At 46.7% G+C, this 15,453-nt stretch overlaps 1 protein-coding gene across 3 annotated transcripts in view; it reads left to right on the forward strand.

Moving 5' to 3' along the window:
• Positions 1–14,462, forward strand: part of LCK (LCK proto-oncogene, Src family tyrosine kinase) — a 564,072-nt gene extending 549,610 nt beyond the window's left edge. For all 3 annotated transcript variants that reach the window (XM_078680721.1, XM_078680719.1, XM_078680720.1), the window contains exons 12-13: positions 5,218–5,349; positions 11,685–14,462. In XM_078680721.1, the coding sequence (XP_078536847.1) occupies positions 5,218–5,349; positions 11,685–11,887 (335 nt within the window). In that variant the 3' untranslated portion in view covers positions 11,888–14,462. The remainder of the gene's footprint in view (positions 1–5,217; positions 5,350–11,684) is intronic.
• Positions 14,463–15,453: the final 991 nt, after the last annotated feature.

Here is a 15,453-nt window from a genome sequence, read left to right on the forward strand (position 1 = left end):
GCTCTTCCAGAATGAGGTCCATAGAAGAAGATGAAGAATTATTCCCAGGAGACGGCGGGTCCTTCTTGAGACGCTTGGATGAAGTCAAGGAAGATTGTGTCTTACCTCCATTCTGAGCTTAAGGAATAGCCCCATGGGCCGGATCAGACTTTGAGGGCTTGCTTTCCTCCATTTCCTGGGTAGGAGAATCGGAATCAGATCCAGCAGGTAATTTCGGTAAGCTAGTGTAAGATAGGAAAACTCCTCAGCATCAATGTTGTGATGGGCAATGATAACACTACGTAGGAGAAACAGAGCACAGGAGCGAAAGCAGTCAAAAACGTAGCACTGGAGGCAGTTGTTGAAGTGAAACTTCCCGACGAGGTGTCTCAATGCATAATACAGCAGAAGCTTGTTCTAATCACATGACTTAATGCAAACGTATTCCGTGCACACGCATTTGACGTTTCAGCGCGTGCAATGAAATTCATTTTATTTATTTATTTATTTACATTACTCCGGTCGGCTGTGTTTACTACCCGCCACCCTGCCCCTCCCCCGCCCCGCCCCACGGAACTCCCTCCACGGGCAGCTACTGATATAACGTCTAAATAGCTTTGGTATAAGCAACAGGGCTCGAGTCGGGGGGATGTATGACGTTATAACGCATACTTTTACTCCGCAGACCATTACAACGCGACTTTTACTCCGCATACCGTTACAACGCATAGCGCCTTGGGGCGCTGGATAGTGGTAAGTATAATTTACTATTCTAACTCCAGTCCCCGTGGACCCTAGGGAAGGTGTTGGATAGTAAATTATACTTATTCCCTATCCTAGAGCGCCCCCCAGCGCAATGCGTTGTAATGGTATGCGGAGTAATGGTCGCGTTGTAATGGGTCTGCGGAGTAAAAGATCCATTGTAACGGGTGTATACCGAGTCGGGGTACCAGGCGGGTGGACGGCGTCCCCCCACCGATTTTACCGGGTGGACGCCGTCCCCCCACCTCACGGTTCTTTCCAGGTATAAGAGCTGGATGACTGAGGCTCCGGAGCTCTTCCGGGACAACCCGTGAGATGGCGACCATGCCACAGTTGGTGCATCTGACAGGAAGGGAAATTAGATTCTCCTATTTAGAGGGGAGCTCAGATGCCAGCACCGGAGGGGAAAGCACTGAGTGCGGAATAAAGGAGCGAGTTAAAGAGAACACGGGTATGACAAACGATTTGGCCTTTGGGCAGCAGTCACAGGAAGAGCGCATATCTGGTTTTCCGAGGTAAGAGGGCGGGCGGGAGGGGAGGGGGGGCAGCCAGTGTCAATCATTTCCTCGAGATACAACATCATTTAGTTAGGGAAAGGCCAGATCTAGCCACACGCACTCACACTCACTCTCTTCCCGTTTCTCACAAACAAATCCTCACGGGCCCAGTCGGAGACACCAGCTTCTTTAGAATAATATTTATTCGCCCAATAAATGCCATAACGCGTTTCAGCCACAACAACGTCCGTGTTCATTTATAAAAACATTCCCGGCTCCAATATGCCCTTCCATGGACCCAGGCAGTCAGCTGAATTACCTGGTCAGTGAGTATGTATTCGTCATTCCGGGGCCCATTTCAAACCAATTTTTTCACACCGGTCATTTCTTGGCACTTTAAATAAGACTCATTAATCTACTAATATCATAAATCTGAAAAAATATGATACACTAAGTCAGCCAGCCAGGACCTGAGCGGGGAGGGGCGACAGAGGGTCAAAGTGAAGGACTCCCTGTAATGAGAGGGGACTACCTTTTGTGACGTCACTTCCTGTTGTGACGTCACTTCCGGTGACACCACCTAACTTGGAGCGTCCCCCCACTTCTTTTTTTAGGACTTGTGCCCTGATAAGCAAGATCATGATCCTGGCCTTTTGGGTGCCTCATAAAGCCTTATGCTAATAGATGTTTGCAGCTTTTTCTGCCATCTAATAGTTTTTACCTAGAAACACTTGTCTTTTGTTCATCACATAGTTTTTGAAAGTCAGCGATTTCCTTGAAATATGTCTGAAGTAATTCCTCCTTCTTTCCTCGTAGTTTATTCTGTGTAAGGAAAGTTTCAGTTCTGATAAGTGAGGACTTGTAGACATGTATCCGTCTTTTATAAGATCATGGTGTGCTGCTGACAATTGTAAAAAGAACAATTGATGGACAGAATACTGATCAATGTCAGGCATTCACCGAAGTACAGAGATCTGGGCCTAAATCCATCATTTTGTTGCTCCCCATGCCATTCCAATCAGACCCAGCCAAGTGGAAATTAGTCTTGACCGTGTTCCCCATGGGAACAGTCCAGCCCGAACTGCCAGGGGTCGTTAACCCAGTATTTAGATCATTTTTTTGGGTCTGTGTTCAGTATTTTTATTCTTTTAGTTGTGTCCCACAAGATGTAAGCCCCTGTTTCACCGACTGTAATAGTGAACCATGTTTTGTGTTATTATTAGACGTCATCGATGCAGAGATGCATTATGAGGTAGTTTGCCCTTGGGTGGTGTTTACTTTAAAAGGGCCATCGAAGTGTAGGGAAACACAATTCTCTTTACTCATTAATGCACCTCTAAAAGTCGCCAGCATTCGGCGCGCTAGACTGTTGCTTTGTCTGGTGATGCTGCTTGGATTTTAAGGCCTGCACCATTCTTCACCGAATGGCTTCTTTAAAATGGCGAGCTTTGCTGTCCCCTAAGTTTACGAAAACCCTGAAATTCACATGGCATTTTTTGTATCCATCGGTGAGCGACATTTTCAAAGGTTTTCTGTGAATGTGTTGCTGTGAGTGAGAGTGTATATTCAGAGAATATTAGATACATTTTGTATAACTCCCTTATGCCCTGTGTAACAAGATTTTGGCTCAGAGTAGGTCTCCAGAGTTCAATGTCAGGGGCGGCCTTAGGCTTGTGCAAACTGTGCACCTGCACAGGGCCGCCAAACCCCAAGGGGCCGCCACGCCAATATATATCCTTAATATAATAATGCTCTGAGGATGGATACATATTTGTGTGGCGGCCCCTGGCAGGGATTTGGCGGCCTCCGGCTCTGTTCCACTTCCAAACACCCTGACCCCCCCTCTTCACTGGCCTCCGCGCCTGCGTTCCTCCTGGTTCCTGATTGGCTTCTTTTTTTCCCTACCCACTGCTGGCCCGCTGGTACAGGCGTATATAACATTGCAAGCAAAATGCAGAGAATTTGTGTACACAAATCTGGTTATTCGAAACAAAAGAGAAAGGCGGCTCAGCAGGCTTTCGTAGCATCACAGGAAGGAGCAATCCTGAACTTTATCACCTAAGGGAAACCTAAAGATGGAGAATCCTCCGGCCAGAGTACTACTGATGCGCCAGTCCCTCACGTCGTGTGTCACAAAATACCCTCCTCCTCCTAAATTTTATCGTTCTGAGATGAATTCGGAAGGGTAGGAGCAGCCGCAGGTACTGGTCATCTAACGCCTTTTCTGGACGATTTATTAAAACACCTTTCCGAGCTCCGGGGGGCTCCGCCCCACCCGGACCCCCTTGTCCGGGGCCCCCTACTTACGCTCCCTGCCCATGGCCGCCATGAGCCTAGAGCCGCCTCTGACTATGTCACACAAGAGACTCAACATATTGAAGCTGTCATACAGCATAGTTGACGGAGGGATTCATAGGGATCAGTTTGGGATTTTTTAGAGAAAATTCCATTGCTGTTTTGACTGGTATTGTTAGTATATCGCACGGGGACTCAGAGGCACTGAAAATTGTAAAATGGCTGTAGCTCGAACTCACATAATAGTGTGTCCCTTACAGCCTTTCCCCCTTTTTCCATAAATATCATAGTTTGGAGTTTGGACTTTGATTTGTTTGATAATAGGCACCACATGCATGAAGTACATTTTTTATGATTCCCTCGCACTTTGCTATAAATCGTAATTTGTTGGTGACAGCAGAGCTAAAGGATCGGCAGCCTTTTATTACCAAGGCGAATTTCCAAACGTATAATTAAAACATCTAATATCTGTGTATACAAGGATTGAAGAGAGAGGGGCTCATGCCGCAACCTTTTCCAGGGACTGTTTCTGGTTAGCGAGAACTTGACGTACGTCTTCTCGTGGGCTTAGGGGGCCATCTAGCGGCTCAAGGATATACGACGGTTAAAATGTAGATGCAGACAACTTGAGCCTGTCTCATGGGACTGGGTCATGTCACTTGTGAATAGGTGAAGCGCTGACATTATTAGCTCACATTGCTATTTCTCACACAAGTATTATGCAGATTCTGTTTGTGGCACTGGCCGGTCCTCTCAACAAGCCCGTTTAAATCTACAAGCGGCGCAGGAACATTATTTTCGTGTTTTGAAAGCAGAATATTGGAGGGTGTTTGAAAGGGTACAAGATGGAGTTCGGACGGGAGATGAGAAGGATGGATATAGGAGATGTTGAACTTTGGACACACAGGAGGTAGAGGTTGACAACTGACCTTGGTGGGTGGTAATGATGTGCAAAGTACTCGGGACTCCGCCTGGCATAGACTAGATGTCTTACTCTATTGGTCTCTGTTACATTGTCCTCTTTTCGATCTCCAAGTATGACGTGTTCTCCTTGACGCGAGTCACCATTTGGCAATCATTTTGTCTATCTTAGCACTAACTTAGTCTCACTGGCTCTGACGCCCCCGCCACTGTTTCAGATCGCCCTCTCTACCCCTTTCTGCATTTTCCATTCTGCCTTTCAGCCTCACGCTCCCTCTGCCTCCATCCACCTGTGGGTAACTTGCTGCCTTCTTCCAATTGCTTGTCTCCTCTCCCTGGCTCTGTATCCCTGTCTCATGTCTGCCAGCCCTGCCATTCTATCTGTGCCCCACTCCATGTTTATTCGCTTGCTGCCTGTCTCCATCTCGCTGTCTCTCTTTCCGCTTTTCTGTCAGACTCTATCTGTCACACTCGATGTCTCTCTCTGTTTTAGCCCATCTGTCAACTTTGTTATATTTGTCTACCTTCCAGTCAGTCTCTCTCTGCCTCTCTCTGTCTCTCTCTGTATCTCTCTCTCTCTCTCTCTGTCTTTCTCTCTCTCTCTCAATCTCATTCTCTCCCTCTTTCTCTCTCTCCCCTCTCTCTCCTATCTGTCCTTCTTTCCGTCTTTCTGCATGTTTTTCTCTCCCTTTGTTTCCTTCTCTTCTGTGAGTACTCTTTTCCCTCTCGTGAGTCTTAATGTCTCTGTTTTCTCCCTTACCAGGGGCCAAGTTTCCTATAAAATGGACCGCTCCAGAGGCAATTAACTACGGGACTTTCACCATCAAGTCTGACATCTGGTCCTTCGGCATCCTGTTGACAGAGATCGTGACCTACGGACGGATTCCCTACCCAGGTCTTGGCAGACGCTTAGGGCTGCTTTTTCATCTATAAATAGGTTCTGAGACTCTGGCCTGGGGCCTGGTGCACCCTTCCCACTCCCTGCCTCTCCTTTGTGCTGCCCTGTACTGGGGTGAGGAAAGGGCACCTAGGGGTTCCAGGGCTCGATATGGGGAATACAGTGGTGAGGAGGACAAACACATGTTAATATTGTAATTGTATTTATTTAGTGCTTACTACTCTTATCGAGACGTTGAAGCGCTTTTCGGCGAGTAGCACACTACTTCAGAACCCCAAAAATTAGTGGTGGATTAGTATAGGGAAATATAAATTGTTAATTTGAGCAGTGGACATGCAAGTTTGTTACTTTGATTGAATAGGAAAACGGAGGGAAAGAGGAGGGAAGATTCTACATAGGGCCTGATTCTGATGCGGTTAGGAAAGCATTCCCACCTAGGGCCTGATTCCGAAGCAATAAGGAGGCCTCCTAATGGCATTTGCTCCTTCCAAATCAGATTGGGAATGTGTCTTCCCGACCCAGGACCCATTTATGATGCGGTAAGGAATATATGCTCTGATTGAAGTCAATGGGAGTCCAACCAAATTGCATCTGGAAGCATCCTGATGCATCATACTTGGTCGGTCGGACTCTCCCAATCCGAGTGGGTTGGAAACCATTTCCAAACCGATTTGGTCGGTAAGCTTTCCAACCCGCATCAGAATCAGGCCCATAGTGTTATTTGGAAGAATATTGTGCTAACCAAGTCTCAGTTTGCAGATGTTGGGGTAATGTATGAGGGGTACAGCTCCTTCCCAGGTCTTGTGGAAGAGGTTGAGGTTTCCAGGGAACAGCATAGGAGCCACATTGTCATACAGAGGTAAAGAGAATAAGCATGTTTAGAAGTGGTTTTAGCAAAGTGCTCCAGGCATGTGTCGAGGTACAAAGAAGGCAGCTAATTCCCCAATGGTAGGGTCAGATTATAGGCAAGACCAAATGACTCAGGAGGGTTCCATGTGTGACTACAATTTTAAATATCTGGAGGTTTTCCCTCACACACACCTCTCTCTCACACTAGGAAAACCTGCCCAATCACCAGTTTTTGGGATGCTTCCTTAGCCCTAAACAGCGTTGTCTTTCTCTATTTCCAGCTCTCAGTAACCCTCAAGTTTAACACCACGAGACTGTCCTGAGGTTGATATGAACTGTTATTATAGAAAGTGAGCCAATTTACAAAGCAACCAGTTTACAGTCCAAACATTGAATGTTTTACTCAAAACTAAGGGCTTACACAATGCAATGAAAATAAATAGATGGAAGACAATAAATATTTATTAAAGCGGGGAATAAAACAGAACTTGCAGCACATTCTTTAAAATATATACAGCTACTCTGAAGTTGTTTCACAGTGTCTTAATTTGAATAGCAACTATAAGCAGGAAAAGCAAAGCAGACAAAAAATGAACAAGTCTTAAAATTGGTTGCAAGTCCAGGCTGGTTGCTGCTGCCTGGTTTCTTTAACCTCTTGTTTCTCAGAGTGGGGACACTGCCTCGGTGGTAAGATAGCACAATCCTTCACTAAGAGCGCAACTAGAATTTGGAACCTTCTACCGCCATATCTATCATCTTTAAACCGCTACTTTTCTGGACACCTTCAAATTTGAGTTGAAGCTTTTCTTGTAAAAGTATTCTCTCTGTGTTTATGCTGATTTACTTTTAATTAACGACTATCTGTTTCTGTTGCAAAGGCCTGTAATACCTTTAGCCCATGGTCATGATGTATAAAGCAGCATACATAAATATAGTAATCAATAAATACATCGATAAATATATAAGGGGGTTAGGACTCAGTTTAGACTTCTGTAGCTAGGCGCTCTATGGTAAACAGCACAATGCCACTTCTTGTATGTTTGCAAGTTGAGTTGCCTTTTCTTTTGCTCTGACTTTATGTTTAAGATGCGCCCAGTCTGTCATTGGCTGTTATGTTATGTTATGTTATGTTATGTTATGTTATAACAAATTTCTTAAGCGCACTGACACCAGAGGTTTCCTGGCACTGATTGGATTGGGAAAGAAGGGGAGGAAACAGGGGAACAACGAATTTAGTGGGGAAAAAGTGTAGTTTTTAGGGATTTCCTAAAAGAAAAGAGGGAACAAGATGACTTGAGTGCGAGAGGGAGGGAGTTCCACAGCTTAGGGGCTAAGCAGGAAAAGCTGCGGCCACCTGATCTTGCGAGTTTGAAACGGGGGACGACAAGGAGCAAGAGATGGGTAGACCTCAGAGTGCGAGGAGGACAATAAGGAGTGATGAGAGACTTAAGGAAAGCAGGGGCGGGGCCAGTGAGAGCTTTAAAGATAAGACAGTGAACCTTGAAAGTAATCCTTTCGTTCACTGGTAGCCAGTGAAGATGGCGTAATAAAGGTTGGGCCGACTGCCATTTGGGGATTTTGAAGGCCAGCCGGGCGGCCTGGTTTTGGATGATCTGCAACCTGGATAACAAAGATTGAGGGAGACCGTGGTAGATTGAATTAGAAAAGTCCAGCCGGGACATCACCAGGGCTATTAGGACTTGCAACAAGGCTTCAGGTGAGAGGAGGTGAGCGACTTTCCGAATCCTGTAGAGTTGGAACATGCAGGAAGATGTTACTGCGCTCACCTGTGCCTTGAGGGTGAGCCCGGAGTCGATCAAAATTCCGAGACTCTTGACACATCCAGCAGGAGAAGGTGGTGTTCCAAGCTCAATCGGCCAGTACTGAGGGCCCCAAAACTGGGCGCTTCTCCCCGGAAGGAGGAGCTCAGTCTTGCCCGGATTGAGCTTGAGTTGATTTTGGTTCATCCAATGCTGGATGTGTGTCATGGCAGTCTGAAAATTGGTGACGGCGTTGGGGGAAGTGAGGGGAAAAATTATTTGTAAATCATCCGCGTAATTAAACACGGTGATATCCCATTTACCCAGGGAGTGAAGAAGAGGTTGAAGGTACAAATTAAAAAGGAGGGGAGACAGAGAGGATCCTTGAGGAACTCCGCAGGACGAGGGGACACTGGTGGCACAGAAAGGACCCATGCTTACTGCCTGGGACCTCTCCTCGAGGAAGGAAGGATTTAATCCAAGACAGAGCAGCCCCACAGATTCCGGCGGATTCAACACAGTGGATTAAGATGTTATGGTCCACCGTGTCGAAAGCCGCCGATAGGTCGAGTAAAACTAGTGCCTGGGGTTGTCCTTTATCCTCGCTGCGTCTGAGATTATCCAGTACAGTGAGGATCACGGCCTCAGTGGAATGAGCTGGTCTGAACCCGGCCTGGTTAGGTGCCAGGTAGTTGGATTCCTCGATAAAGTGAGAGAGGCAGGTCGTGACATGAGCCTCGAGAATTTTGGAGAAGAAAGGTAGGAGGGAAATGGGGCGATAGTTGGCCAGGGCTGCTGGGTCGGCGCCGGGCTTTTTTAAGAGGGGCACCAGTGTGGCCTCTTTGAATGAGCTGGGAACTGTGCCTGAATTGAGAGAGGAGTTGAGCAAGGGGAGAATACAGTGGGGAAGGGTATGGCAAATGTCACGGAGCACGAAAGGGGGGCAGCAGTCCTTGGGGGATCCAGATTTCACACGAGTGGAGAGTCTGGCAAGTGATTCCGGGTCGAGCGCAGGGAACTGAGAGAAGGTAGGTGTATTGGCAGGGAAAGGAACTGATGTGGCGGGAGGAAGTGAGTAGGGAATGGAATTCTTAATGGCAGTGATTTTATCGATAAAAAAGGAGTTTAAAGCAGTGCAGGATTCCAAAGAAGGAGGTGGATTCGGAAGTGTCCTGGTGTCCGATGTCAGTTCGCCGAGGACTTTGAATATCTCCTTAGATCTATTGGGAGCTGTTAAGATCCTGTTGGAGATGAAGGAGGTTTTGGTGGTAATGATTGCAGCTTTGTAGGCTTTGCGCGCAGACACGTAGGCTTCCCTGTCGGGGCCGAGGTAATGGCGCCGCCATCTGCGCTCCAATCGGCGCAGCTCCAGATGTTGTTGCTTTAAGATGGGATTATACCATTTGTGGGATTTATTAAGATGGGTGCGGGAGAAGCAGGTAGGGGGAACAAAGGTGTCGCTGGCCATCGTTAACCAGTGTGAGATGTTGGCATCCATAGTATTGATGTCCAAGGACTCAGGGAGTGAAGGCTGGGTTTTAGCAAGTAGGGAAAGAAAGGCAGGCGAGTCGAGAGTTTTCCAGTTCCGAGCGGACCCTCCGAACCGGGAGGGGGGCCTGACCAGGCCCTTTATGAGGATGGATGACTCGATCAGTGACTGGTCGGACCAGACACAGGGGGAGATAATCGGGCCGAGAAGAGATATATCTTGAGTCCATATGTGATCCAAGATGTTACCCCCAGTGTGGGTGGGGGAGGTGACATGCTGTGTCAGATTGAGACTAGAAAGTGCCTCGAACAATTCGGTGGCATGGGGACCAGCATCAGCATGGTTGAACCAATAGTTGAAGTCGTCATATATGGCAACACGAGCTGAGGAAGTCATAAGGGCAGCAAGCTGCTCACAGAGGGTAACGGGAAACAATGGCATCGGGGTAGGAGGGCGGTATAAGACGATAAGGGTCAGAGCCCCCGCTTCAGTAGGCAGGCTGATTACCAAATTTTCAACATCCGGGAGGCATAAAGAGAAGGACTTAATGAGAGGTAGGTCTTTGCGAATAATTGCTGCAACCCCTCCGTCACGACGGCCGTGAGGCCGGTTGGCGTTCAGCAGGTAATAGTTAGGGGGTAAGGCAGCCAAGATGTCAGGGAGGGATAGGTCGGACAGCCAGGTCTCAGTGAGCAGCAGGATGTCTGGATTTTCTGCGGTCAGCAGAAGAAAAATATCAGCGTGGTGTTGGGGGAGAGACCGGGTATTAAGATACAGTATACGGATACAAGTTTCCGGCGGCGCAGGGAGCAACTCAGGTGCACGGATAAGTCTGGGAGAGACCAGGTCGGCCGCAATGCCGAAAGATACCAAGCGGTCCCAGGTAGTGGATAGGAGAGCGCAGGGGGGCTGCTGAAGGATTCTAAGTGCAGCAGGGGAGTATGGCAGGTATTGGGCAGCATTTCGGGGCCCTGGGCCCGTCGGGGCGCGGACGGGCGCGGACGGGCTTGCCTTAGGCGCGCCTTTGGCGCGCAAACGGCGCGCCCGCTGCGCCCGTCCGCTGCGCATACGGTAGAGGCACATGCTTTATGGCGATGCTAGGAGGCGTGGCCAGTTGCAGTGGGCGTGGCCGGGGGGAGCGGCCGCTGGAGGCGGCGAGCAGGAGTTCCTATGGCCGCTGCAGCGTCACCTTGGGCTGCGCGGCGCTGGCAAAGGCAGGGAGAGTCCCAGAGGGCAGGTAGGCTGAAGTTAAAATGAGCGCGAGCGAGCGCTGTAGAGATAGGGTTAAATTTTAAAAAATGAGGGATAGCTCGAGTCTATGGCTCCCGCGGAAGGCATATATGAACAGCTGCTGTGTAAGGCATTGACCCATCATCCTTACAGGAAGGTATCTATTGGCTAATCCAAACCAGGCGCTTGTTTATTAGACAAAGAACAGAACTTCTATTGGTCTAATCTTGAGTCAAAGAGAGAGGGGGTGGCGAGAAGGAGAGACCACAGGGACAAACAGGCATGCAAACCCAATAGATTTTCCCCTTGAAAGCAGACAGCAGGCTGGTTTCTCCTTCTTGTTTATTCTTCTCTCTGAAGAGGGGCAGTGCTTTGAATGTGGCATCATGGTCAGATTACTGAGCTTACCTGATTTTTCAATTCCTATCCAGAAATTGTAAACCCAAGAAATTCCATTGAAACCTGGCATAGCACAAAATCTTTGTAAGCTCCTAATTCATTCGAAGTTTCAGATGGATGCAACTCCCATTGGTTACTGATGGCACACAGTGCCACCGCTGAATGTTTTACCTAAACTGTGGTATAACATTGTAAAGCCCCATCTTTGCTAGCTCTGGTATGATTGTGTTTAACGTGTTGATTGTAAGCTCTTGAGAAGCTGCTCCACTCATGTTGTTAGCACCTAAAACATTGTACAGATGTATCAACACACTGGGGCTCTCTCACAACATATGGGACATTGTGACAAAATAAAACCACCAATATACATAAAGAAATAGAAGAGCTCCCTTCATTGTAGCGCTTTGGGTCGGCTTTTGCTCTTTCAAACTGCCCCAAACTTGTATTGAAGATTCCTCACAAGGGGACTGCGACTACTCAGCTACCCCTGAGATGTAAGAGATTATAGGAAGAAGCTCGCCCGCAAGGTGGGTGCTCGGGCAGATGATGCAGGCAGGGTGACGTTCCCCATATCTTCATCCTAACTTCATCCTTTTTGATTGCAGGAATGAGCAATCCTGAAGTTATTCAGAATCTGGAGCGGGGTTACCGTATGCCGCGGCCTGAGAACTGCCCAGAGGAGCTATACGAAGTGATGATGCGCTGCTGGAAGGAGCGCCCCGACGACCGTCCCACCTTTGAGTTCCTAAAAACCCTGCTTGAGGACTTCTTCACTGCCACTGAGGGACAGTACCAGCAGCAGCCCTGAAACTGGCCTGGGCATCACATGTGGGGCGCTGGTGGCGCTCGTCCCTTCTGTTCAATTAATATTGCCTATTCTTGGACAAATCGCATAGACTGTGGAACGTACATTCTTTGTTCTGGGCTTTATTTCTTATGTTCCTGGCCTTGCATCATTTTTCACAAGTATCGCATTCTCTTTTCCAGGTCCTCTTCTGTCTTTTCTGTGCCTTATATTTTGAGATCTCGATTTTTCAATATATTTTCTAAGTTTTGCATAGTATGTCTAACTTTTCCATCCTATGCCCTAGGCTTTCTATCATGTGTCAAGAGCTTTTCATTATATGGATTAGACTTTTCATTGTCTGTTCCAAACTTTTCATCATGTAACTTGATCATTCCATCATATGTACCTGGCATTCCATCATATATCCCGGTTTTCCCTTACATATACTGGCCTTTCCATTATATGTCCCTCCCTTCCAACATATGTCCTGGGTTTTCCATCATATGTGCTGCCAAAGAACACCTCCTTCTAACCCACAATAGGAACCAAGACAAAGCGCCACCAATGCTGATCAAGTGTGAGTTTCCGCAGTCCCTCACATTTAAGTACTCATTCAAAAATGAGCAGTATTATTGGACAACAGTATATGTATATGTATATGTGTAGAATCTATCCAAAATCATTGTGGGCACCAGATAAGGGCTGTCATTCTTCAAATCTAGTTCAGAAAAGTTGTAGCCTAGCTAGAGAAATGTTGTACAGGAAATGTAAAAGCAAAAAGCACAGATGGAATGCTGAACAATGCAAACATTCACCTCCGGTCACAGATGTGGGTTAAGTCCATTGCTCTTTTGCTCACCAGGCCACCCCAGTTTAGACCCAGCCATGTGCAAATGAGTCTTGACCCTGCTCCTCACAGGAACAGTCCAACCCAAATTGCCTGTCCAGATCCTCCCTGAACCGGAAACAAGCATCCTGGGACCGGTTTCGGGGTGTCATCCCTCATCAGCCAGGCTAGCTTTAATCCAGCGGCACAGTGAGCACGGGACCCACGTCTGAGCATACCCTTTCCACTTAGAGTGACAAAAGCAAAAAGAACAGATGGTGGACGGAATGCTAACAATGCAAACATTCACCCCGAGTCACAGAACTGGATTTAAGCCATTGTGTTTTTTGCTCATCATGCCACCCCAGTTTGGACCCAGCTATATGCAAAGCAGCCTTGACCCTGCTCCTCATGATGACAATCCAGCCCAAACTGCCAGGCCAGGTCCTCCCGGACCGGAAACAAGCATCCTGGGACCGGTTTTGGCATATCGCCCCTCATCAGCAAGACTAGCTTGAATCCAGTGAGCACGACACCCGTCTGAGCATACTCTTCCCACTTAGGGTGGCAAAAGCAAAAAGAACATATGATGGACAGAATACTGAACAATGCAAACATTCACCCCCAGTCACGCAGGCAAGCAGACTGTTTGTTTACTGACGCATTGTAAATACTGTGCGGTAAGTGGAATATTTTATTTTCAATCATATTTCAGCTCCATTAAGGGGCAGATTCAAGGACATCTTACAAAGTCTTGAAAGAAACAAAATCTCTTCATCTCTTATGTCCATACAAGCATGCAGTGCCTCATCCTACTACAGTCATGTATGAATTAATGTATCTCTTAGATTCACAAATGATTACAGTAGTTTGTATGCTTAAGTAGTAAAACACTTTTTGTTCTATTTCATGCTTATGCCTTAATTGACTGAAAAACCTAAATCTATTTATGCCGCTTACAAATTGACAGACTTGAGAACTACAGAAACAAGAGAATGTCTTGTCCTTTGATAGCAGTTTGGGGGTGATGCCTTCACACCGGGAGATTGGCAGTCTGGATATCTCCACCTTTAGGTAGTCAATCAGTGCTTAATTTGCAAAATATTACGTGCCAGGGCCCTTATTGGAAGCCTGCACCACCCATTGCCCCTGCAGCGCTGCCAATGCCCAGTACCAACATCACACCTAACCACCGCACTCCTACAAGTGTGACAATTCAGACTATTTCAGGCCACACAAAGCTATAAGAATGGCATGGGGGATGATATTATTCATTTGCAAGGCGAATTGACTTAATAAACATTGTGCTCCTTTCAAAATTAAACTGATAGCGCCACCATGTGGTGGCTGTCACTAGTGCCGGTGCTGACAAGTAAGTGCTGGTGCCGAGCACAGGTATCCACCAGCTCAAATTAAGCACTGTTAGTCATTAAGAGTTTGGCTTAGCAGCTTCATAAGCCAGTGAACCTGACTCTGTATTTAGAGTTGGGGGAAGTGCCAGGTTTACACTGCTAGTCACTGATTTTTATCCTGTTTTGGAGATTGTTTCTTGAAAACAAAAAAAGTGTGCTGGGTGGGTGCATTAAACGGGACTGGTAGGGATTGTTGTATTCTGTGTCTTTAATTACAATGGTGGAGTTGCATGTCACTGCTTTTCTGGGAACGTTTAAACTGAAAGAGATGGAGATTCTGAGGAAACCGTCATTCTTGTAGTTGTGGGATGAAACGACGGATGGAGTCCAATGTTATAGAATAAAATACTTTAAAATATATCTTCGTGGAACTGTTTGAATCGCTGAGAGAACACCACATTTTGGCAACAAGCTGAAGTACCCACTCTACTTTGGACTCCACATTTGTTTTCTGAACCAATTCCCGGAAACAGTATAGCAAACGAGCAAAAATAATAAGGTATTATTTCTTATACCATTCACTCGTTTGTTACTGCATTGCCTTGAATCTGCTTTAATGATTGATTTTTCATTTATACTTTAAATTATTCTAAATTGTCACCGGTCATTTGCTGCAATTATTAACATTTGTGTGTGTCAATACAATGCGTTGGCTCCCTGCCTTCTGCTCTAACCGTAATCACCCCTGTACATTTTTTCTATTATTGGGAGCCACGACCTGCATCTTTTTATTTTTAATTATAGTTACCTCTTAAATAATGGATGTGCACCTTCCTTCGAGCATATCTGCATCATGAGCTTCAACATTCTCATGTTACTTCAGTGTTCCACAGTGTGTGCTCCATTTCCTCACACTCCCATTCTCGTTCTAACAGCCCTGCCAAATACCACGCATTATGAGTAAGGCTAACGCATTTTAGGGTGGTGGTCCACGTCACCGCACTAAAATGCATTAGTCACACATTATGAGTGCCTTGATGCCACCTATGTGCTGCTAGAGAGGTGACCGTATGTATGTATGTATTGGTTTTTGTTAAGCGCCTATCTCACCCGTAGGTCTCATAGAACTAGCTGAAGGCCAGGTCAAGATATATAGTTTAGAAAAGCCACGTTTTTAGGGCTTCATGAAATGACTTCTGGTTGGTTTCTAGACGGAGCTGTAGGGGTAATGCATTTCATTGCTCAGGCGCGGTTCTGGAGAAGGACCTACAACCGTTCTTCACAGTGCGGACCTTTGGGATTTTCAGAAGGTGTTTGCTGACCGAACGGAGAGTTCTTACTGGCTGATATTTAGGCAGTTTCTTTGCTATATAGGTTGGACCATTATTGTTAACTGTTTTATGTACTAG

This window comes from Lissotriton helveticus, chromosome 3_1, assembly GCF_964261635.1.
Source record: "Lissotriton helveticus chromosome 3_1, aLisHel1.1, whole genome shotgun sequence".
Lineage (NCBI taxonomy): Eukaryota > Metazoa > Chordata > Amphibia > Caudata > Salamandridae > Lissotriton > Lissotriton helveticus.